The sequence below is a fragment of the Gasterosteus aculeatus genome, chromosome 6 (genome assembly GCF_964276395.1).
Source record: "Gasterosteus aculeatus chromosome 6, fGasAcu3.hap1.1, whole genome shotgun sequence".
Classification (NCBI taxonomy): Eukaryota; Metazoa; Chordata; class Actinopteri; order Perciformes; family Gasterosteidae; genus Gasterosteus; species Gasterosteus aculeatus.
This window is the reverse complement of record NC_135693.1, coordinates 14,476,439-14,500,428: the sequence shown is the minus strand read 5'-3', so window position 1 is coordinate 14,500,428 and position 23,990 is coordinate 14,476,439. Positions and strand designations below refer to the sequence as shown.

At 45.5% G+C, this 23,990-nt stretch overlaps 1 protein-coding gene across 2 annotated transcripts; it reads right to left on the bottom strand.

Annotated features, from left to right (window-relative positions):
• Positions 1–3,968: 3,968 nt before the first annotated feature.
• Positions 3,969–22,549, bottom strand: LOC120820302 (protein FAM53B). Of its 2 annotated transcripts, XM_040177871.2 has the most exons (5): positions 22,374–22,549; positions 13,344–13,618; positions 12,319–12,373; positions 10,012–10,880; positions 3,969–5,102 (listed from the first exon to the last, which is right to left on the bottom strand). In XM_040177871.2, the coding sequence occupies exons 2-5, from the start codon at positions 13,422–13,424 to the stop codon at positions 4,764–4,766; spliced, it is 1,344 nt and encodes a 447-aa protein (XP_040033805.2). In that variant the 5' UTR covers positions 13,425–13,618; positions 22,374–22,549; the 3' UTR covers positions 3,969–4,763. The 2 variants fall into 2 exon arrangements, with proteins under 2 accessions (XP_040033805.2, XP_040033807.2); XM_040177873.2 differs by lacking the exon at positions 12,319–12,373.
• Between the last annotated feature and the right edge of the window lie 1,441 nt (positions 22,550–23,990).

The following is a 23,990-nucleotide window of genomic DNA, read 5'->3' as shown; positions in this document are numbered from 1 at the left end:
GTCCAACTAGGCCTTCCATCGCATCCGTCATCACCCCAGGTGGTAGTTGTACCAATTTAACTTCTATTAGTTATGACCGAGGCGAGACAACCCCCCCCATTGCTACCTTTATACCCAAGGTCAAAGGTAAGCAGGCAGGCTGCAGCTGTGCAGGTCTGTGCAGATCTGGTACTGATGGATGACTCCGGTTTGACTTCACCTCAAATGTCCTCACTCGACGCCGTCCGCTTTGGTCACTCGCATCGTAGAACCTAGAGATTTATACTGACGTGAAACCAGATTATAAATCTGTTTGAAAAGTCCAGGAATTGTCCAGAGATGTGTTTAAAGTTGTTTTACTGGAAAAAGGTTATTTGAGGTGATGCATACACGCAAAGCCGTTGTGCGAAGGCTCATCATTTGCTCACAGAGAGACAAATTCCTCATTTGTAGAGGAGAAGCTAGCAATTCCTTCGTTTTATGTTTTAAATCAGGAAGTGATCATTATTTTGATATTCACAGACCACACGGATGATTCTCCTTTTTGATTCATGAGCTGCAGCCATGAATGCTGGACTCTGCCCAGGAGGAAAGCGCTTGCAGGCAGCACTAGTCGAACCAGATGTGTCTCGGTGTGATGGATTGAAGCGGACCAGCCGCTGCAACAACATGTCTATTTCAGTCCCCTATTGTTTGGCACTCAGTCATCACTGCGTATGCAGCAAGTCAACAGGCAGTCTCCTGTGTGTGCGCTACCCTTTGCTCACAAAAGAAAAAGGGGGCATGTGCTTCCCCCCTCTCTCTCGCAGTATGTGTCCTTCCACCGATTGAACCTCCCACTTTCCCCTCTCTCATATTCCGTAATTCCCAGCACAGGATGGGAAATGTTTGGCTGACATGGCAACACATTTTCCAAAATGGAATAAATTCCTGGCAGCATGTTCGTTGTCAAATAGTCTGTGGCACTATGGCTCTCCTTTTTCTTATACTAGGCGTACTTTTCAGGGTTGGCAGCACTAGAACTTTGAGAAACACTGGATTTGAATGAGGTCGATGTGAAAACCACAGAGCACATAAACACCACGTGATGTTGCCATCTGCTCGGCATGAATTCAGCTCCATTTCTAAGCATTTCCAGGCGTTTATCTCGGTCAAGTCAGCAACATGTACTGTTACTGTATCTGTATCTGTATCTCACTCTCTGTTCCTCTAATTGGCAGCTGCAAGAAAAAGACTGCGGTCTCACTCAGCAGAGGTATTTTGCATTAAAACTCACATCAGTGACGATGCTGCAGAAGACAAAATAGATGATTCAAACTTTTTTACGTATAATCAATACACGATAGAGCTTTCCCTTCATCAAACAGGGAGAATATAGTGACTTTAACGTTTCCTTTTAACATTTGTGAACCCTTCAAAAACAAAGTAAATATAGGAAAACTAGATTTGGCTACAGGGATTTGCGGGTACTCTTGGTTGGCACATAACAAAACCAAATACTACAGCAGTTTATGAAGCAATATATCCAACCCAGTCTCACAGCAAAACGTGTACTAGCTACGTGGTATTCTCACGCAAAATCGTGACAATACTACGTTTTATTTCGACCCATTCATTTACATTGCCTTGCAACTACGTCACTAGAAACTAATAAACGGAAGGTCTTCTACATTCTCTGATAGAAGTTTGTGAAAATATAACGCATACAAATGCTGATGCTTTCTTATGATATTGTGTTTTTCACAGATAATAGACCGACAGTTCGCCATTTTCTTTTTTTAGCTGAGGGGAAGTTGATAGTCTTGTGACCTAGTTGCAACTAAAACCACGTTCCACAACGTAGCTATGACACGTTTTGCTGTGAGACTGGGTTTCTATATCACACTGTGATGCAGAGGTGAAGAGGAAGGCAAAGCATTGATGGAAACCATGGTGATAAAGGGTTGAGTTGCACTCTGTCACCTTTGAGTAGAGAATTAGTCGATCGGTGACACGTGACACTGGCTGCCACCTGTCTAACTACCATAGCCGTCTGCTGACACGTGCGCGCGCTGACAAGTACGCATGTAGACACAGTTTAACAAAGCTGTCTGGACCAGGAGATTAATATGGCTGACCCAAAGCACAAAATGCATCTTCAGTAAACTGCAGGTGCGGTTCCCGGCATTGTTTTACTCAGTGCTCCTGAACAAAGAGGGTAATAATATTTGCACATTCTATTCCTTGTTCTAAAAGTTTATCTATTCATGAATTGTCTGCGGGCTGTGTGCTTATTTCTCTTGCAAATCCCATCAAGCTCACAGGATTTTAAGAATGGATCCTCATTCTAATCTGCTCTCATAGTCAGATTGTATTTACTTGGAAACATCCATCTTGTTTCTAAACCCATACGTCAAGTTTCCCTGACAAAAAAAAAAAGTGGGGCCGTCCCCCAAAAAACGCATAAACTCTCACTAGAGAATGAGAGGAGTCTTAGAGGCCAAAATTCCATCAGTATTTCAGAAGAGGTTAAGATGCAAGCCCCACTCAGTTGGACGTAAATACTACATTACTCCTCAAAAGAATGAGATAAGTGACGCCATTAGTCTGTGCTCCTGTGAAGTTTTCAAAGGGTAGTTCAAAGTTTTTTTTGCTGACCACGTAAAACACAGCCTGCTTTGAAAACACAGCCAATGTTTTCTCACGTGTAATCGAGTGTGTGCGCCGTCCAGGGCGCTGTAACCGTGTGCAGCGTGGCCTTTCCTGTCTCCCTCTCTCCAAAGCCCACATTCGTCTGCAGCAACTACAATGCTCGCTATTTATAGCGCTTTTACCTCAGATATTAACTCACTCCCCCACTTACCCCCCCACTTCCTGTTAGAGAGGAAACGTGTGTGTGTGTGTGTGTGTGTGTGTGTGTGTGTGTAGTTCACTGACCTTCGACCTTCGTCGAGCAAGCAGACTGGCAACGGGATTCTGTGTTTCCAGCCTTTTCTTGTAAAGCCCAAAAAGTGAGGCGGGAACAGATGTTTGAGTCTGTTATTTCTTTTTTTTTCCGTCCTCTAAATTCGAGCCCTCTGTCGTTCTTCTCACCAACCCGTCCTCATGTTGCGACATCTAGAGATGGAGAGACAGTCTCTTACCTGTTGGGAGTGAGATAGTGACAGCTAATGCAGTTTTGAGGGGCGAGGGACGGGTTTTTCAGCAAAAACAAGCAAAGCACACTCCGTATCCGCTTCAGGGCCTTTGACTGTGTGTGTGTGTGTGTGTGTGTGCTGTACATGTTTTGTGTAAGCCAACACCTCAGGGTTGAGATGTCGGAGTTCACCTTCCTTCAAGGCCACGATTGAAGGAAAAGCTGCAACTGGCTGCAATATCCTGTTTTGGACGTAAACACTGTACTGTAGCCACGGCTTTTCCTCCCCGCGTTGGAAAAACAATCCGTCTTATCTCTCCGTGTCAGCGTTCAGCTTCCCCGGTGGCCCGTAATCCTGCCGTCAGAAGCCTTTAATGCCGCTTCAAAATGGGACACCCGCAAGTAAGCGTTTCCTATAAAAGGGTGGCAGGTGCTTCGAGTTGGGGGTTTTAGACTTGGACAGACTTGAGAGAGACGTGGTAGGAAATACGAGGCAGGGACACGCTTTTCTTTCAGTCTGCCACTCTCACAGATCTTGGGAACTTTTCTCTAGACATCACTTCCTCTGGTCACCGCTGGGTTATAGAGGGATACTTCACGTCTAGACTTCCTGCCGCGTTGTGCAGGTCTGGTGGGCAACAATAGGGGCATTACACCGTGTGTACTTAACTTGCTGTCGTCACCGAGGGCTGTAAGTTACTATAAATAAAAGGACATCAAAAACGCATCTGTCAATGTGAAAAACAATGATTTTGTTTGATTCTGCAACGTGAAGCAGGAAGTGGGCACAACTCCTACAGGATATCTGGAAACTTATCTAGACCTTTTTTGATCTGTCAAAGTGAAACGAGCTGAAATCAAGCCAGGCATAACGTGCAGGTTGTACATTTATTTCACGTCCATTCTGTGTAGAGTAAAGGCCTTGTGTTCTTTCCCCTTCACAAACAACTCATACATACACTTACTTAGAAAAATATACATTGGTATTAGAACTGAAAACTTGAGATTCAGTGTTTATTTCAAATATACAATTTGCATATTAAGGAACTACCAAAAAAAAAAGGGTCAGAAAAGGTGGCTTCGATTGAGGCTAGAGAACCGCTAGAGCAAACATCGGGAAGGCACTGTCGTATTCCGAACGCCACATAAAGCTTATTGAGCCTACATTCAGCAAAAAGATCAGATTTTCACCTGTGCACAAGAGACAAAGAGGAAGGTCGAAGTCTGTGAGTTATGTGGATTCCCCCACCCTGTTTCACCGCTCGCTGACATTTTTTTTTTAAATATACATAGGCGAGCCCAGCTACTGCTACAGTGCTACAAAACTTAGCCAACTTTGGAAAGGTCATCAGGTTGAAACGAAAAGTGGGGGCTGGGAGTTTCTTTCTCTCTTAAGACCAACCCTTACTTCCCCGCTCCCGAGTTAAGCTGAAAACCCAATGACAATTAAAAAGAAGTCACTGCTTTTTGATTGAAACAGTACAAATGTTCAAGGCAAATGTGTCATTAAGAAGGCAATCGTTTACACCGTAATGAGTCCTCTGTCAAACATCACGTCCCTTTCCCCTTTCAACGTCCACTCGTTTCCTAACAGCCGAAGAGCCGACACTTGGTACATCAACAACGTCCAACCTCTACAACAGTCCAGACTAACTCTTTAAAAAAAGGTTCAGTTCCTCTCGATCTGATCGAGATCGAGCTCTCCCCCCAGCTGGAAAATGTCCCTCCGTGTCGCACCCTTCCAGAGGGCGCCTTTGCCCCCCGCAGGCCCCACGGGGGTGCAGGGCCGCGAGTCCACGCTGCAGGCCGAGTCGCTGTCCAGCTCCTCGAAGGAAGAGTCCTCTTCCCCGTCGCCTCCTGCCGCTCCTTTGCGTGAATCCGCTCCCGACTCGGAGGCGGCGGTGAAGTCCGAATCGGGTCGGCGGGAGGAGGGAGGGGGCAGGCCCGGCTGGCGGCCGTCGGCGGCTGAGAATCCGGGGCAGCTCAAGCTCTGAAAGGTCTGCCGGTTCTGTAGGGAGGAGACAAAAGGGGGGGAAACGGTTTTGTTGGTGTACATCAGCTCAGGCTCACATTCTAGCTGCACTCTAACGGGGGGGGGGGGGAGGCTTTTAAAGTGTAGGCTTGTCGGGAGGGAAATCCAGCCCAGAGTTTTCCAGGATTTTTTGGTCTTAAAATTGGGATTCGGTTTGAGGCCAAGAGCCGGCGTTCCCTTTCATCCACCGCATGCCATCATGTGAACACGCAGGCACACGACTAGACACACGAGCCTCTGAAGAATATACGCAGAAATCCTACTGACTGGAAAAAATAACAGATGATTTGCAAACCACAAAAGGATCTTGTTTCAAACTCATGCACTAGACCTATTCATCACATTTTGAAGCAAAGCGTAAAACACATACTGGGAAGCAAAACGCGCACGGTGGTTATGATATTTTGTGGATCTATATGTGAACAACTGCCTGCGTTTTTTTTGGGGGGGGGGGAGGGGTTTACTTGACCCTGGGGAGATTTAATTCACTGAGGTTGTCTTCCATGCTGTCTTTCCACCCTGAATTCCTGTGTGCAACAAAGAGAGAGGCGGGCGTGCAGCGCGGTGAAAGGGTTAATGATCTCTGCAGTGCCCCAGCAGCAGATGTTTGAGGCATGGAGGTGAATAGAGATGAGGTTTTCTCTATAGCGCGTCGGTTTACATGACGGACACCTCTAATGTTGCTCCGTGTGTTAGGACATTGCTTTTCCTGTTACAAAGAGCTGGGAGTCTCCCTTCCTTAAGTCTCACTTTAGTAAGGCTCATTCTTTAACCCGCTCTGATTTACTACGGCCCAAAAAGAAAAGAAAGGAAGAAATTCTACGACACGGGATTTTGGCAGTCTGGAGGTTGGCTCACTTTTGCCGGATTAACTTTACATGTAAGCTGCTCGGCCGTGGGATACCTCATCTGCAAATACTTAGAAGTGCTCATGTGAGGAGGACGAGGCCTTTAGGCTTTCGCTGAAGTTACCCCACTGGACTGGAAATGGGGGATTTCTGAGCCCCTCGCCCTCTCTTGTTTAACCCCCCCCCCCCCCCCCCCCCCGGTACAACACCCTACTAATTATCACAGCAGAGGAGGAGACGAGAGGAAGGTGGGAAGGAGGGGGAGAGGCAGCCTCTCCACAATATGCTTTCCATAAAACCCGACATTGGGCGGCTGTGGTGGGAGGTTGGCGGGGCAGGGGTGGGTTTCTGCTTTGTACCAAGGCTTTGACTGGGTGTTTTTCTCCTTTCACTTGAGCAGAACCCCCACCCCATATGGACTCACTCACATTTAGGCTCAGGCTTCATGCTGATGTGTCTCGCATAAGTAACTGCCGCAACAGGCACTTGAGCGGGTTACTTTCTTAATCTGGACATTTCATGGTTAAATCATTTGTAATTCTTAAAATTAGTTGAACTGTTTAAGTCGCAGGCCCAAACACAGGGGAGTGTTTCAGTGTTCAGTTCCATGTGATTTGGCAATGATGTGACAGATGTGTTGACCACTAGGGGCAGCAAACAGGCTAGACATGCAGGAGAAGATAGCGTTCCAAATCACGTAGTACTTTTAGTAAATGCTGCAGCTGTCCAGACAAAGTATATCCATTTGCATTCATTTGCTAGACAGAAGGTTGTGGGTCAAATAAGCCAGAAAAGCATTCAGTCTTGCATTCTGCAAAATTCAAGTGAGCCACTTAACTACTTTTCTTTTTACACCTAAAAGTCATACAAAGTCAGAAACACAAATAACAACAAATAAACAACACTTTTTAATGTACACAACTGAGTATTCATCCTTTATGCTAAACCAAAATCAACACGACCAACATTTCCACTCTCAAGACATTTTAAACAACATGGGGACTGAAAGGCAGCGGCTGTGAGCCAAGTCACATCCTCCTGACGATGAGGACAAACAACACCCTGCAAAGCACTTAGCTAAAAGGACCTGCTGTGAACTTGAGATACAAATAAACACGTACACGCAGAGATGTACGCACAAACAAAAAAAAACACCTGTTTACTTCACGCATTTGTCAGGGTCAGATTAACAACAACCAGCCACAGGCTGCTCCTAAGGAGACATGGAAACAGCAAACAACTATAAAACAATGGCGAGGGCAGAGGTGCAGGCGAAGAGAGGAGAACTTAACTCATTCCTGACATCCTGACAACCAGACTACATACTTGCACACTCCTGCATCAGTTATCTGTGTTTGGTCATTTGCATGTGTCCCGCGTTCACTGTACCGCAGAGAGAATACGTGGCTCTAATAGGTGAAAATAAGTTGGGTTTAACATGAATGAAGCCAACTATGTTTTACAGGCTACTTAAGATGCATTTGTTTGGATGAATCAACTGACTGAACATGCAGGGGTGACTGCACACACAGCACCTCTGGGACATGCAGCATCCTGCCTTTTTTTCAAACCTTTAGCACCGCACCTAAAAGACGCCCACATAGGTGTACCCGGGGGGGCCCGTCGCTCAGCTGTGATCCCCGTGTGCGCGATCCCAGGATGGGAGAAAGACGGAGGTGGCACGTTGAACTTGGGCCAGGGAGAAGATATTAATAGAGAAAAGGGTGCCGAAATAATACCCCCTTTCTCTCTAGAATGCACAGGCACTCCCACACACACACACACACACACACACAAGTACTGGCTTAACGCGCCCCCCCCCCCCCCCCCCCCCTTTTACCACCCATACTGCGCACAACACAGCTAGGCCGACGACGGCGGCCTGTAATTTGTCTTCCACAGATAACATTCCCCCGTCCGACAACTCGCTACACCCGCTTCTGCAGAGGAAACAACAAGGTGAAAAGGCAGCGCGGCATCAAAATGAGAGTGAACGCACGGCTCACGGGGAGAATATTCGAGGTATTTTTGGGGGCTGTCGCACGCAAATCTCCACGGTAGTCGAGCTGTAGCCGCTAAGCACGACATGCATCCCCAGAATCCCCACCGCCCTCGTTGGCGTGGGTTGGAATCCAGAGGCCAAATTACACCCAAGTTCCACTGACAACACCCCTGAGGGACTTGTAATATGTTGACCCCCCCCCCCCCTGCCCAAAACTGCCACAGACAACCTGCATTGGTCTGCAATGGGGAGACAAGGTTCAGTGTTTGCTATTCCAAAAATGCATTGTTTTTTTAGTTTTTGACTCACATGAACTGTATTACTCACACACACCGATGAAATAGATAAAGTATGGTGGCACTTCTCTTTCACCACAAGTGATAAGTAAGTGGTAAAATGCAAACGCAAGATTTCATTTTCATTTTATCTTTGGTCTGTCAAATGCTTCAATTGGACTGGAATGTCAGTTTGAGAGCGTTGTGATGAAAAGATTGAAAGGGAGAAAGTGTGTGTGGGAAAAATGAGAAATCGTGACACTTAAATCACACTGGCTTTCAGTGTTCAGTTCGCTCATCCAGCTTGACCCAAAACAGCTGAAGTAAATACAAGTCTAATGCCAGAATCACATGTGTGGGATGTGATTCTGACAGATAGCTGCAGTGACACGTCAATTAAAACAATCAGGCAAAGAACCCCATTCACACACCAGCTGCTCCCTGAGGGTTTAACGGGCACATTCTGTTGCCAGCCCAGCGTTTGCACATTAGGATTCAGTTTCTATTAGAGCTTTTCCTTAGACATCATTGACAAAAAAAAAACTTCCTTAACTCATGACAACTACGAGCTTCAATGAGAGCTTCAGCTGTTTTCTTTCATGAGACATGAGCACAAGAGAAAGAGAATTAAGTGTGTGTGTGTGTGTGTGTGTGTATCTGTGCATACATCTGTGCCTTTCCCCTCTTAGCTATTGGCATGACTGGAGGAAACATGCTCGCTAGGCTTCATTACCGAGGCCTTGTTGATCCAACCCTGGCGAGGTCCTGTGGGTGAATGGCTGGGAACAGAAATCTCCGGGAAGAGGAAGGGAGGGGTAGAGGGATAAATTGATGGTACTTTCTGTTAGGAGAACCGGAAAATACACATATTTCCGTGACAGGCGGCGAGCTGAAGGAAGGTTTTTATGTGTTGCATGAGGGACACGTGAAGCAGAGCAGAAATATTCAGGGATCCGAGTACACGCTGGATGTGGTGTCAATGCCTCCAGTTGTAGCTGTATGTAGAATGTCAAAAGTATTCAAATAATGAGACCGGATGTGAAGAATCCAACAGTCAAGCTTCAAAATAGTACAAGTCATTAAATACTTTAACGGTTGGGTTTTTGGTTGATCTAGGGGTCATTTTTACCCTCTGGCTGTTCCACTGCTTCCTCTGACCTTACAAAAGAACAAACAAACTCTTGTCCTGGAGAGAGCGATTTATAACTCCTCCAAATATCTCATTTATTAGAAGCAGTACTGGGAACGATGGGAATATAGGGCAGAAGTAGAGGAATGAAAATGATCGCTGAGGGGTCCAACCATCGGACGGGCCGTTTACCCGACAAGAGTAAATGAAATGGTAAACCCGAGCCGGGCTTGCCAAAGCGTGGCGCGAGGCAGCGTGACCAAACATGAGGAATTCTTCTTCCGTGCCACCACCATTTAGGGAGGCCTGATTTCACTTAGCCCCGAAGCTTCGGACCGACGACCCAGAAAACTTAATTCAACTTGATTTAGTCCAGTTGCAGATCAGACTCACACACGCACAGAGGAAAGGGGAGAGATAGAGCGACAGAGACAAAGAGACCCATTTTTGTTTGAGGATCTCCTCCCTTTGTCCGTGTGTTAAAAGGGTAAAACATTAAAGCGACATTAGTAATTAACTGATGCTGATTAATGTTAGGAATTGTGCCCATGTTATGTCGATGTCATTTTCCAACTCTGTGTTTGTGTGCTTGTCTGTGCACGTCACCATGTGTTTGACATTTCCAACCCACCTGATTCATCTTGGCCAGGTCCAGGGAGGGCCGCGGCTCTTCCGGTCTTCTGCGCTTCACAGCGACCCTTTTGTCGTTCAGCACGCAGGGTTGGGACTTGCTCCGAGACAGGCGCCCCACGGGCCGGGCTCTCGGGCCGGCTCGCCTCCCCAACTCCGGGGTGGAGTCTGGGGAGCTGGCCTCCGACGCCTCCTCCTCCCGCTGGAGCTCTGGCAGGCTGATCTGCTCGTGGGAGAGCGACAGGGGCCTGAGGAAGTGGGGATGGCGGGAGTGGTGATGGTGTGAGGACGGAGAGGTCGGGGACACTGGAGAGGCAGTGAACTGAGGGTGTGGAGGCAGCGGTTGGTGGAAGAATGCCAGCTCCATGGCTCCATCCGAGGGTACGCTGGGGCGCGAGGGCAGACTCAAGCTGGAGCTACGCTGCATGGCGGGCGGATGACCGCCGGAGAAACTCTGCGCTGCTCCCCGAACGCTTCCCCCGCTGTGGCACCTTCGCTTCTCCACCGTCGTCCACACTCGGGAGCCTTGGGGCCTCCAGGACGACCGGAAGCCAGTGAGTTCGTCGGAGAGCGACAGGGAGCGACACTGGCGTTTGCTCGGCGGCGCCGTGGGCGCTCGGCAGGTGGCTGTAGTGGTGTGCTCAGCAGTGGTGGACGTGGTGGTCATGGGGGTGGTCACGCCGCTGTTGCTTAGGCTCAGATCTCTTATCAGGCTGGTGATTGCAGAGGCGCTGCCCGGCTCCTTGGCCCAGGGCCAGCCCCCCGGCCCGGGCATCGGACCCCACAGGCTCCCCAGACTGGCGCCGGGCTGGCAGGGAGCTCTCCGTTGGACGGCACAGGATTGCCCCAGGTCCAGCCACCTATCTGCCTCTGCAATATTCAAAGGACAAATAGGAGCTCAGTGGGAGCTCTTTCTGTATGTCTCCATCTTAGTAGTAACACAAAGCCAAACGTTCAGCATGTTGACCTCAGCGAGATGAATTCTAGCTTAGAGAAAAGGTAGAAAATGTCCGAAGGGAACATTTAATGTTCAACCACATGGACACCAAAGGCTTAAAACAAACTAAAGTTAGCTGAAGGCAAGAGGGAAATGTTTCTGAGGGATAAGATGGTGATTATTTTCTGGTAACTGCATTAACAAAGAACTGAACGTACACTTTCTATTGGGTCATCTGAGTCTAGTTACAGGAGGCTCACAGCAAGCATTCCTATTTTGTTTGTCTTAAGAACTTTTATGAAAAAGTGGAAGTGTTACGACATATTAAATAGTTGAGTTGCTGACAACGTGACTCAAAAAGGTCGCTCTGTTATGTTTTGATTATTTTTTACATAAATAGCTAGAGGACACACACGGTCAATAAACTATGATAGAAATCCATCACCAATATGGTCCGACTGTTCCCCGGCACAAAGCAAGTTGTTATTCTACAAAAAATAAAGAATCATCTTCACTCCTGACTACCTAGAGCCTGAAACTAAATACAGCCAATTCCAAAAGCCTCATCTACATATTAGAAAAAAGAAAAATCAGCCAGTGAACCGGTTGGTAAGTCGCACCCACTAGTCCAGTTGTTAACAAAAACTGCTTTGCAAAGCCGCATGACTTGCCAGCTATTTCCCCATCTGCACAAAAGAGTCTATCACAAAGCTGTGGGAGATAATACACCTACAGTAAAGTGCCAAGTGGTCATGTCGTGAATCTATTGACGCTTTTGGCAAAAAGGGCCCCTTGCTGATCCAAATTCCCGTCCTTTCTCGATGCTTTTCTCTACTTTTGGCACGCTCTCGCACGGACTTGTGGACGGAAATCATTGTTTTGGGCGGACAAACAATGTTCGGGGGCGGCAGTGACGACCTGACAGGAATGTCTTGACAAAGGGAGAAAAGGGGGATGAACTTCAAAAGGCCATCCTTTGAACGCAAGACACAAAGTGTCGAACTAACGAGACATCCCAGACAAATATCTATGTCAACATGTCAACAGTTGCTCCTCCCCGTGGGTTTCAATCGACTGTATCATGTATTTAAACACTTTAATGCAACACTAACAGAGCGAAAGGGAAAATGTTGACAAAGGCAACAGCATATTCAATTATAGACGCTCCCATGAGAGTTGTGTGCAACGTTTCGTGGAGGCAGGTGCGCCGTGATCACGCGAGGGGGACGAGTGACTGTGAGAAGTGTGACAGCAGCTATAAGACACTATTTAGATCTTTGGTGAATTCAGAGGGCAGAAAGATGGGAATTCTTTCAATGCCATCGCAAAGAAGGAAAGACAAGCAGAGAGACATAAACAGAGATCACCCACCCACGGTTCCACGGGAGAGGAGGGTGGTCCCTTTGCTCATGCTGTGGAACTTATGCTGTGGAGGACAGGCAAACATTCAATCATTTTCCACCTATTTATTTCACACCTATTGTAAGTTATTTTGCAGTTTAAGAACTATGCACTTGCTTCAGGTGTCATTAAGAGTCTCAATACACACATGTATTCATTAATGGAGTCCTTACCAAAACAAATACATGTATTTTCCAATATACAAGGTCTAGCAGTTAGAATGAGGGCTATTGTTTTGGAAGTCACTGCTCCAATGCAAGGTGTTCAAGTATCTTGCGGCCTTGTTTAGAATTGAAGGTGAAATGGAGCGTGAGATGGACAGATGGCTGAGGTGGGGGCTAAGGTGGCAAATTACCGTTCCATCTACGGTCAGACCCTCTATATGGTCGTGAGCTTTCTGTCATGAGCAAACGAATGAGCTCAGACATCTTGAGCAGAACTTAAAAGAGGCAAGCTGTGGGCTCTGGTCGGGACGCCTACCTTCAGAGCTTACAGGGAATGTCCAATAGATGTCAAAACCAGGCCTGTTGACCGGCATGCTAAGAATGATCACCTGAAAAGACTTTTCATACCAACGGTGCATATAAAAAACTCTGTTGCATTTTAATTCTCTCCGAGCACAACAATTTAAATAAGAGAAATCATTTGAGATAAGAGAGACTTGAGATGCCAATGTTGCATGTTACATGCAGTGGGTCCAAAAGTTGTATTAAATATAAATAGTCAACAAGCAATAAAAAATGACTTTTAGTTATTCGGCTAATCATCATTCTGGTGCACTGTGCAAACGAGTAGCCTTTACGTGACTAAACGTGTCCTCTGTGACATGTGGTCATGCACTGATGGAATATAACCCTGTCACCCATTCACTTTGCCGTCTAAAACACGTGGTTAGGCATTAAAACGGCGTTTCACATAAAGACTCTTTGTAGCTCTTTCACTGCAACAACTGCTTTACTTTGTGGGTATTTCCAAAAGGTTGAGTTTCCTCTTACCGGCCGTCTCTCTGTGTTGTTGGACCTCACATCATCGACACCCTTCTTCTTTTCCAGTGTTTTCAAGAAAATGATCACCATGGTAACACGCAGGTCTGCTCCAGTCCGTTGGGATTCAGGAGAAGGCCACAGGCGGCCATCTTAGATGAGGCTGCGGGGAAGACGGTGCATTTGGGAGAAACGGGCCCACCGGTTGGCGACCTCCCACCTGCAAAGTGCTGACGGCGCTTGTGGTCGGAGATAAGGAGGAGCGTCTCTCACTCGTCAGCCGATCCCTGTGTCGACAGAAAAGAGAAGAGTTAGAAATGACTTTTCCTTGAACTGAAAGTGGGTTCATCTCCAGAGCACAACAGAAAGAACATTGCAACACATACAATTCCAACTCTGCCCCACTGCTTCCGCTGCTATTAAAGTTGAAGAAAAGCAACGTCAGTCTGATGGACAAGACGAGCAGTGGCTTTCATACTTTAACTTTAAATCTACTGAAGATAACATTCTATAAACAGCCCATAGGGATTCCTAATACCTATTATTATGTTATTGCCCTTACCTTTAAATGCTTTTGCTTATTATTGTGTATGGATATGTGTGCATAATTCACAGATTAAGAACAGGAATTCTTACTTAAATAACTTATAGTACTTTGCGCAGTACTTCACTACTGACCGAGTTGAGAAAAGGGGAGCGCTGACGTGGTTTTTCCACTCAGCATTTTAACCAACCTAACACTTACATCAACGTGACCACACAGTTATCCATATAGCTGTGTGCCTATAAAACTACCGTCTCTGTCAAACAAAACACGCTGCCATATGCGGAACAGTTTCCACAACCCTGTAAATAAGGCAGCGTTTGGCTCGTCGACGTAACAGAACATATGTGAATCTAAAAATGCTGTAAGAGAGAGAGACACAACGCAAACTCTAAAAACACTTGGAGTTATATGAGTTATATGACAGGCAGATGGTGCTCAACCTTTGTCATATCTACTCAAATTATTCTCTGGCATGATGCTTGACGCATGGGAAAGCTCTCGGTAAGTGACGGGCACGTCCAGTTCAGCTTTATTTATACAGAAAAATAAAAAGGAGGAATGCTGGAATAGCTGTAGTGACCTTGGCCTTGAGCTTTCTCTCTGTCGTTAGCCAACCACCAAACACACTGACAGCATGCAATTAGAGAGTACCAGCGTGGCTCGGATCCTGCTCCCAATCAAGTGGCGGCTAATGACATCTTGAAGAAATGGATCTCACAGGCCGACTAACTTATGCTTCTTGTGTAACATGTGGTTTCATGTTAAGCAGGGGTGCTTGCCCTTCTATAACATGCTCTAGATAGATAGACAAGTGTGCACTTGCTGTTAAATCAGTTTTGTGGGACAGTAACTTGTGCAAACAAAAGAGAAAGGACACATCTTAAAAAATGTGTTTGCAAACTTTAATACAAGAACTGTTCCACCAGTTTATTCATGTGTTGTTACTTGACCGTGTAATCTCTACCCCCGTCCTCTTCTCTAGCCCCATGACTACAGAAGGACTATAAAGGTCTTACGTAGGCCTGCCCCAAACCGACGGCAAGCATATGACTCCCATTATCTCCGTTTATGCCCCAGAGTCAGTAGAGCACAACTGGGCCTCCGCAAGAGTAGCTGGTCTTGGGCGTCCCAGGAGAGGGCATTGTTCTTCTGGATCCGCTGTGCAGATTGCAACGCTGATTAGGACTGACACGGAAAAAAAGGGGGAGCGTCAACGTAGCGAGATCTGTGCTAGTGTGGTTTTTACACACGGTGGGAGTCGATGAGCGTGCAGGTCACCTGTGAAGGTTGTCACGTCGCGCCGTTTGACTGAAGTGAGACGAGTTCCATCGGCGCTCCAAGGAGCACCTCGACGGCGAGAAGGAGCATGTGTGTTTGTGCATGCGCGTGGGTCTGTGCTAACCTGCGCTTGTGTGTGTGAGTGTGTGTGTGTGTGTGTGTGTGCGTGCGTGCGTAGGGACTGGCAAGTGGGGTCATGGGAGAGGGCAGATGGAGTGTGAATTCGACCCTGGAGCCATGCTTACCTAATGAACCGACTCCCGTGATGGGGGAAACCAGAGCTTAATGGAGAGAGAGAGAGAGAGCTGCAGAGCCTCCACTAATCAGATCATATTTTTACTACTTGAAGTGAGTCGTTTGGTTGGCCACGTCCCACTGTTGCTGTCACGCCGAAGAAAATCCTGGATGAGTTCGCCGGACACCTCGCCTACAAGTACTCGCAAATCCTTTAAACAGGCCACTGTAGATATCAAATAAAGCACACGTGCTGGATGTGCTACTTCTCCCTTGAGGTTCGTTCAATGGAAACAGCTACCATGTTTTTGCAGTTATAAATGGACGGCAGCCCAGTAAGTCATGATCTAGAGTAAGACAAATTCCTGTCATCTACGAAATCATACGAGTGCTATAAGTCTACTGCGATGTCTGTTATTGTGTATTTGTCATTTTTACAATAAATGAGGAACACCATAAACCCCAAAACAGAAAGGATGATGTTGTTTGCACCAATAAAACACTCTATGTTCATTCGGTGGAGTAATATCTAGTGGTAATTCAAGTCACTCGTGTGCAGTGTCGGGCAAGTTACTGAAAATAAGTATTTAGTTACAGTTACTAGTTACTTCTAACTAGTTACCGTGTATCAAAAGTAATTAGTTACTCTGGAAAGTAACTTTTAAGTTACTTTTATGTCTGCTTTTTAAATGAAATGAATATAAATAGTACTGAACAGTCAAACAACATATTTTTTAGACCTATTTATTGTAATCAACAGGGCAACAGGCCTTCAAATCAAGCAATAGTACAAAAGTCCTTTTTAATACTTAACTTAATACAAAATAACTGACTCGACAGTTGACAGGATGCATCTCATCTTCAACATAGCGAGCAATCAATCTATTCAGCTCTGCCCGGTTTATCGGCTGCACTGCAGTCCGTGTAAAGTGGAGCCGTGGTTGTTTGCGTGGAGCGGCGCCTGCAGCATCCGCGGGCCTGCGGTCTTTCGTCATGAGCGACGCGATGCTGTTTACATGCACGTACGGCGTCTATTCTGTGACACACAATGTTTGGTGGCCGCAACTATTTTGTGCTGACAGGCAGCTATTTATTTACTATTTGCCGGCCCTCCGCTTCGCGTCACCAAAGAGAGTAACGAGAGTAACGAACTCATTTCAATTTCAGTAATTGTAACTGCGTTAATTTATTTAAAAAAAGACTTCGTTACATGCTCGTTGTCGCTAAAAGTAGTGGAATTACAGTAATGTGTTACTTTGTAACGCGTTACTCCCAACACGGCTCTTGTGCACGCTGGGGTGCAGACAGCAGCTCTTGGCTCACAATAGCCAATGACTCCGGAGGGCACTAGAGACGGCAGCTAAGATAATATGGCTCCTTGCCCAGAAAGTGATTTGTACAGGCAGATGAATAGAAGCCCGTTCGGGGGCCCCCTAAAGTTGTGTGACTGGGTGTTTGGTGTCCATCACCAATTGGCTCTGCGCGCTGCATACTTGTGCCGAGCGCGTCTGGTGTCAAGACTTTGATGGGTGGCCGGGGCTGAAAGAAACTGATTTGATACCAACGAAACGACGACGACCAAACCAAGCCCACGCTGCGTGTTCCAGACAAGCGAAACCACTGTGTGCATTTCAGATTTTTATTTTGAGACGGTCACATGTTGAATTGAAATTTGAACAGTTTTCTCTTTTTTCGGGCCTCCAATCCTTAGCACCCGTTTTATGCTGCAAGACGCTGGACTTTGGCATTTGCTCTGTGCTTCAGATATGGCCATTAGAACCATGATAAGAAAAACATCAAAGGTTTTGCATAGTCAGGTCTTTCTGTAGTCTCTGCATAATAAACGTAATAGCCATTCTTTTGTGAAAGTCTGCGGTGTGTATTGTTAATGCCGGGGGGGCACACAGCCACCCTTCTCTTGTATAATGAGAGGGGTCGTAAAAATGGTCCTAGGGAGGTCAAGACATACCACTGAATCCTCTGGCCATCACCCTAGTACCCAGCGGCACGGAAACACTAGCCAAAAACAACACGCCGCTACGCCACTGGATATTCACGAGTGCATAAATAAGGAAGAGCTCATTCAGTCAGCCGTTATGCTTTGTGTGTAGTCAGGATCTGGCCTCCTGTTACAGATTGGTGACATAACAGTGACCGCCGCACGAATACAACCAGCATTTAAAGTTCCGGTTGGCGGTCAAGGAAATAATTTGCCTCATTTTTCTTTTTTTTTACGTGGGAATGCGAGTTTTTTACCTTAAAATTACCACTCTGCTATGAAAACAAATGCAGACCTGATTTAGACTTTTAGCCGTATTAAAAAAAAAAAAAAAGGAAACCCGAAAGTCAGTTTACTTCAGTTTAGTTCAGTTGGCATGAAGACACACAACAATAAATGTGAATATTTTTTCACAAGGGAAGCAGACTTCCCTTTACAGGGGTTGTTCTTCCCTTGTGGTCACATGCCGCTGCTGATTTGGGTGTGGAGCACACGCAAGTCATATCCACCAAGCATTGTGACACAGTTGAGTTCATCGGAAATGTCTCATTGGCAACCAACATTACACCACAACATAATCTCCCGAGTAAATAGTACGTAAACTTCCTCATAAAACAGGGAATGGATATAACGCCCACCCCAGCTCATATATGAGCGCTAACTTGAAACACATCCATTGTACTGAGGGTGCAATCAGTTAAAGGTTCCACGTATATTGCTGAGGGCCTAGTTTTCTTTCTTTCTTTCTTACTTCTTTCATAATGCCGTTGCTAAGTAGTAGGCTACAGTGTCTATGAGTTGTATAGGTAGCCACGGCAACCAAATACAAAACAGAAGATAACAGTGACAACTGGTGACGTGAATGAGGCCGACATCAAACAGACAGCGGAGTAAAATTTGAACAGCTCATCGTTTCTCCATCAGTCAGTGTGTTTGTTATAGGAAGCTGGACTATTGAACAAGTCCTGTTTACCAAGCTGCAGCACAGTGACATGCGACCTGCAGACACAACACAGCTTCGCTATTTAGGCAGCCCGAAATGCACTCGGGCCCTGTGTCTTGAGAGGCTCGACAGGCGTAGGATCAGGTGTTTCAGTTTGAGTAAAGGGAGCTATGGGGCCTCTTGCCCCCTGGGGTGACCCTCGCATGCCACGACTCTCCATACATCAGGTACCCCACTAATTACACTAACCTCCCCCCATCAATCCCAGCCTTTCCGCCTGTGGTTTCTTCCATTATCCATGAGTGCCTGTTCTGTTCTGTGCACACTAACCAGAGCCCTAATCCATGAGGGATACATTACATGCGAGCTCCCAGCGCTGCTAGAAATCCCCTGCAACCCATCAGCTTTGTAATGGTGACCAGTCCTGCGTTGTGTAAGAAATTGATGTTGTACAGATTGTCGCTACTAATCAGCTAATGAATCACATCACTGGTGTTACGTAGTGTAATGCTCACATAGCACAGGGTTATTATGGACAGGTTGAAAGAGTGAAGGGGTGGGGAGATAAAGAAAAAAACTATATACATATATTTTTTATATATATATATAAAAAATCTATATATATATATATTTTTTTTTTTTAGCATTCCACAGGTCCATTCATTCTTTAGGGTGTGTAGTAATGGTTCAATATTTAAAGGACAACTGTAGGTCTGTCCTTTTGTTGCTATATACTGTATTATCCTACATCCTTAACATGCTGTACATAATTGGGTGTAAATATTGCTGGTGTTCCGCCAGGAGCAGACGTTTAGAGTGACATGCAGGTGCACGAAGAGCACGCCGACGGACTCAACCCCGACTGCTGACATCAAAAAGGAGCCGGCGACAGCTGTGACGATGTCGCCATGATAATTAGCCTTCTTCTTGCAAGCAAGATTTTCATGATACATTCCTGTGTTCTCAAGCCTAAAAGCACAAAAAGCCCCTTTTGGAGGTAGTTACACATTCACTTTTAGGCCTGTATGATGAAAGGTCATTGAAGTTCCATAACTTGTAACGGACTGGAAATACAGAATGGATGTGCCAAAGACCAAAGCTTTTTATTCTCTTGGGGGGTTGTTTCACAGGGCTGGATCTACAGAAAACCTAACCTCAACATAAACATGTTGAACATAGTTTGAAGCTTTTTTTAGGGTTGACATTTTGACGCAAATCTAAAGCAGCTCGGGAAAATGAACAGCAAACAAAGATCTAGAGACTATTTTATCACTACTTAGTCAGAAAGCAACACATTTCTTTCAACTTAGGATGCTTCCTTACTAATCGCCCAAATAGGAAAAACCACTATGGATTGTGTTGACGGGAGCCTTCCTATTTCATCGCAGCATGCTTTTCATCTCTAAGTAGAGTGCGGTGCCTGTCTTGGGGGGTTGGTTGAGCTTCTCTGGTCTATGCGAGAATGCCTCTCTTTTCTTTTCAGCTGCAGGTCGTGGGCCCAGTGGACATTGAGCTACGAATCTCAATCATGAGGAAGGAATATACAAAATGAAGAAATGCCAGTAAACTGACTGCATGAAATAGTGTTTGTGTTTGTTTCTAACTCGCTGACGCCAAGTCTAATGAGATTCGGTGTGTGTGTGAAGCGGAAGCAGTTATGATTGCAAATTGCAGAGAAGAAAGGGAAGCTTCTCAAAATGAATGGAAAGTAGCATGGAGGCACGAGCATAGGCAACAATCCCTTTCTGTTAGCTTTGCATAATGCCCCGGGGCTGGACAACAAGTGAAAGAAACAGAGCCACAGTATTAGCAGAACACAACGATTTTCTCCTTCACCTTTTCCTGGCAACGGGGGAAGTGAAATTGAAATGTAGGGACATTCAAAAAGAGTAAAAAAGTGAGGGAGTGGAAGTGTCAGTGTGGGTGGACTGAGGGAGAGTGGTACACACAGAAGGGACCAGCGGCTCGCTCGGCACACAGCTGCCCGCGGACAGAATGAACCTCTAATAGGGCCTTTCGCCGGCAACACAAAGACATTGCAAATGTGCGCGTCTTAAGCACACACTGGAGTGCGGAGCGATCCGCGACCAGCCTTAATTGCTTCCATAAATTATGTCTATAGTATGTCTAAAACAAGTCTGCAGCAACAACAACGCCAGGCCTACTGCCGAGTACGATTGCAGTGCATAACAGTTGTGCTTCACCAGAAACATTAAAGCAAACGGTGATTACTGGGGTGACAAGAACCAAGAGGCTCGGTTTGAAACCGGTTTGCTCAGAACGTTTTGTTTTACATAGTTGGGCATCACATTTTTCCAGATTCAAATAATAGTTTTGTTGATTTTAGACTGTATTTACACTACTCAAAGAGTACTGATATATAGATACATAGATATATATATAGAGATATTAATAGGCCAACATTAAACACGTGCGCATTGTGAATTTGATGTTGAAGGTTTTTTTTTTTAAAGGGTTTTGTGGAAAATCTATTTTTTTAATACCAAAGGGAGGTAATCCTAGGATCAATAATAACACATGGTCACCCGATAGGATTTGATAAATGCAACTGGCCTGAAGACATCAATTTGACCTTTCATTCCAGCAGTGTTTTATTTTTGCTAAATCAAACCACGTCATCATGTCCTTCCCAAAAGACAGACCAGGAATACTCTCTGAACTTGTGTTTGTGAGCCATTTATCAACCTCCCCTTTGTAATTAGACACCAGAGATGAAATTCACAACTTAAGCTGCACCTTGCATTTGTTGAACACCCTGTTTTGAGCAGAGTTCTTAAGTCAGGAGCAATCTATTTTGTGTTCAGTCAACCAGACAAACCAGTGGAAGACGACGTAAGGATACATTAAATTGAGGCCCCGTAGCAACAAACCAGTTCTTCGTGGTATCGTGTTTATGGTGTCCACAAAGATAAAGCAACTGCCCTGCAATTTTAGGGAGGGTGAACATAAGCAGCAAGAGCTACTTCCTAACCCACAAATAAAGGGAAACACTGAAAAATAAGAAGCTTTGTGCGTCGCTGCACTAATCGAGGCCTAAAAGGCAACAATGTAGTTTGAACTCTCTGCTGTGGTTAAGACACACAAACACATCTGCACGTATAAAGACAACTGACTTCACTCTTGTGCTAATCAGTTGGAGGCTCAGTTTCAGTTTCATACATGTGTAATAGCGTGCATTTGGTGTATCACGGTGTCATAACAATGGACCATAAACACAGTGTATATTTTGACGGGACTTTCACATCTTCTTTGAAAACAGAAATAAAAATAGAGGAGGAACAAAAAGGATCATAGTTTCACACCTCCTCGGCATAAAGAGGTATGGTACATGCTCTGAAAACTGCAAACATTTAATTATTACATATCACAATCTCAGGAATGAACCATCATCTAAATGCATGGTGGAGATGAGTGGGAGAGAGAGAGAGAGAGAGAGTGAGCCTCAAGGCTCTAAGCACTCACGCTCCTTTCAATGCCTCCTCACAGGTTGTGGCAAGGAGCCATATGTCAATATGAGCTGCAAAGCAACCACACTGCCCCTCTGCACCTACACCACAGGTACTCTATTTAACACCAGCCTGGGCTTTATTACCATGGATGAGTGATTTCTTTTTCTTTTTTTTAAGTGTGTGTGTGTGTGTGTGTGGGAGGTGGGGGGGGTTCTCGCTCACATAGCTGTGTTAATGTGTGCAGCCTCCTAATGCTGCAACAGGTTGGTCAGACCTGGGCGAGCAAACTGAGACTCAGTTGCAAACTCCACAAAATGATAATTTTGCCCAGAATTGTTGTTATAAGCTGGAGGGAATGATGTGACACCCACATAGAGGGCAAGCGTTACTTGCCTAAACTAGATCCAAAAGACACCATTTATGGCCCAGAGTAACATAGCAATCTTGTCATCTAACGTGTTTCGTTGCAAGCCCAGCACTTTATATTTAACGTAAAACAACACAAAACACAACGACGCACGCCTCAACAGTTCTAACGATCCTGTATCCGGACAAGAAAATGTGTTATTACCTGCCCAACAAAGACTCCCTTCGACGTTACGTCATCTTCGACAAAGCCAAAGCAAGAAGATTTTACTAAAGTTTGTATTTTGCAGCCGCCTGGTGCGCGTGGCCCGTGCGAGTCTGAGCCGGACTGCGAGCAGCTGTGAGCCCGCTGCTGCTTTCAGCCTTCAGCATTGATTTCTAACAATATGCGCGTAGAGACTAACCATGTGGCCGGGGGGGGGGGGGAGCGGGGGCGGAGGAAGAGTTGACAGCTAGTAAACGTTTTCAGCAACGGGAGTTAGTGGATTACTGCGCGGTTTAGTCATTACAGTAGCGTTATGAATTGACGATAACGGATTGTTTAAGGCTCTGATATGACTAGGTGGGAAAGCTGAATGTGGAATAGTCACCCCCGCGTCTTCCGAGTTGGTATGTTCCGCTACGGTGCTCCCTGAGGTATTTACAACAGTTACGCTACTTTCTAGTATTATGCGTTTCATTTTTGTCTTTCAAGCGAATAGGCGGTCTAGACCAGTTCTATAAGAAAGCTCGCGAACCAACGAAGACTTGGCACCGTGCCTTTTTATGTACGTTGTTTTATTGTGTAAAAAAAAGTTGAAATGCTTTTAAACAGGAATCTTTCCCACTTGTGGCTTTCCTGCAATGGAAAAAAAAAACGTCACTGGTAACGTTACACATGGTTCAATTCAATCAATCCACAAAAATTCGCTTGGGATCACTTCAAACGTGTTTCCTTGGAAATGGATTGAGAAAAAAAAAACATTAATATTTGCAGTGTTCCACTTGAGAGGTTAAAATGAAAGCGTGCCATTCACGCTGGTAGAGCAGCCAGTGGGCATCACCGCCTGAAAGGCTTCACATTATGAGGGGAATAAAAAGCTTCAGACGTGAGCGCCAACCCAAAGGCAGTGCTGACCGATTACTGCACAGCTCAGTTCAACCCTACCCAAGTTTTATTTTACTTCATAGTGCTCGGTAATACTAGTAGTATGATTCACTTTACACTTTAACACGAAAGCTAGTTTGCTTTTACTATATTAGTCTCCATTTCACAGCAGTGTGTCCCAGGCACATGGCCAGGTTAACTGCAAACTCCTTTTTCATCCACATTAGTTTTGAGCAACTAAGGTTTACATAGGTGGGTATACATTTGTCATAATTCAAATGTAATTACAGCAAAAGACATATTTCATCCTATAAGATGCTTCACATGCAGTACTTGTTTGGTTTGTATTTTCTCTTACTAAAGAGAACTAATGAACCAAAAGACCACCGTTGAGTTATTGAATGTGAATAATCCCAATTTTAAAAGTAATCTACTGTTAGGAATGTTTCATAGAATGATTAACTACACATTGTGGTTTAGTCGGTTTCTTAGCAACAGCACCTGTGCAAAGGAGTAAGCTGCAGTATATCCAAAGAGGTACTGTGCATATTAAAATCTAATTACACTTTGGGAAAAACACTGAAAGATCACTCTAACAAGGCGCTTTGTTCAAGTGAGAGGGAATGTTGACAAGGATGAAGTAGAGGATATCGAATGGAGCTTTCGCTCCATGGGAAAATGTGGTTGTAATATGCACACCGAGGCAGGATATCCAGGGCCTTGTTAAAATCCAGG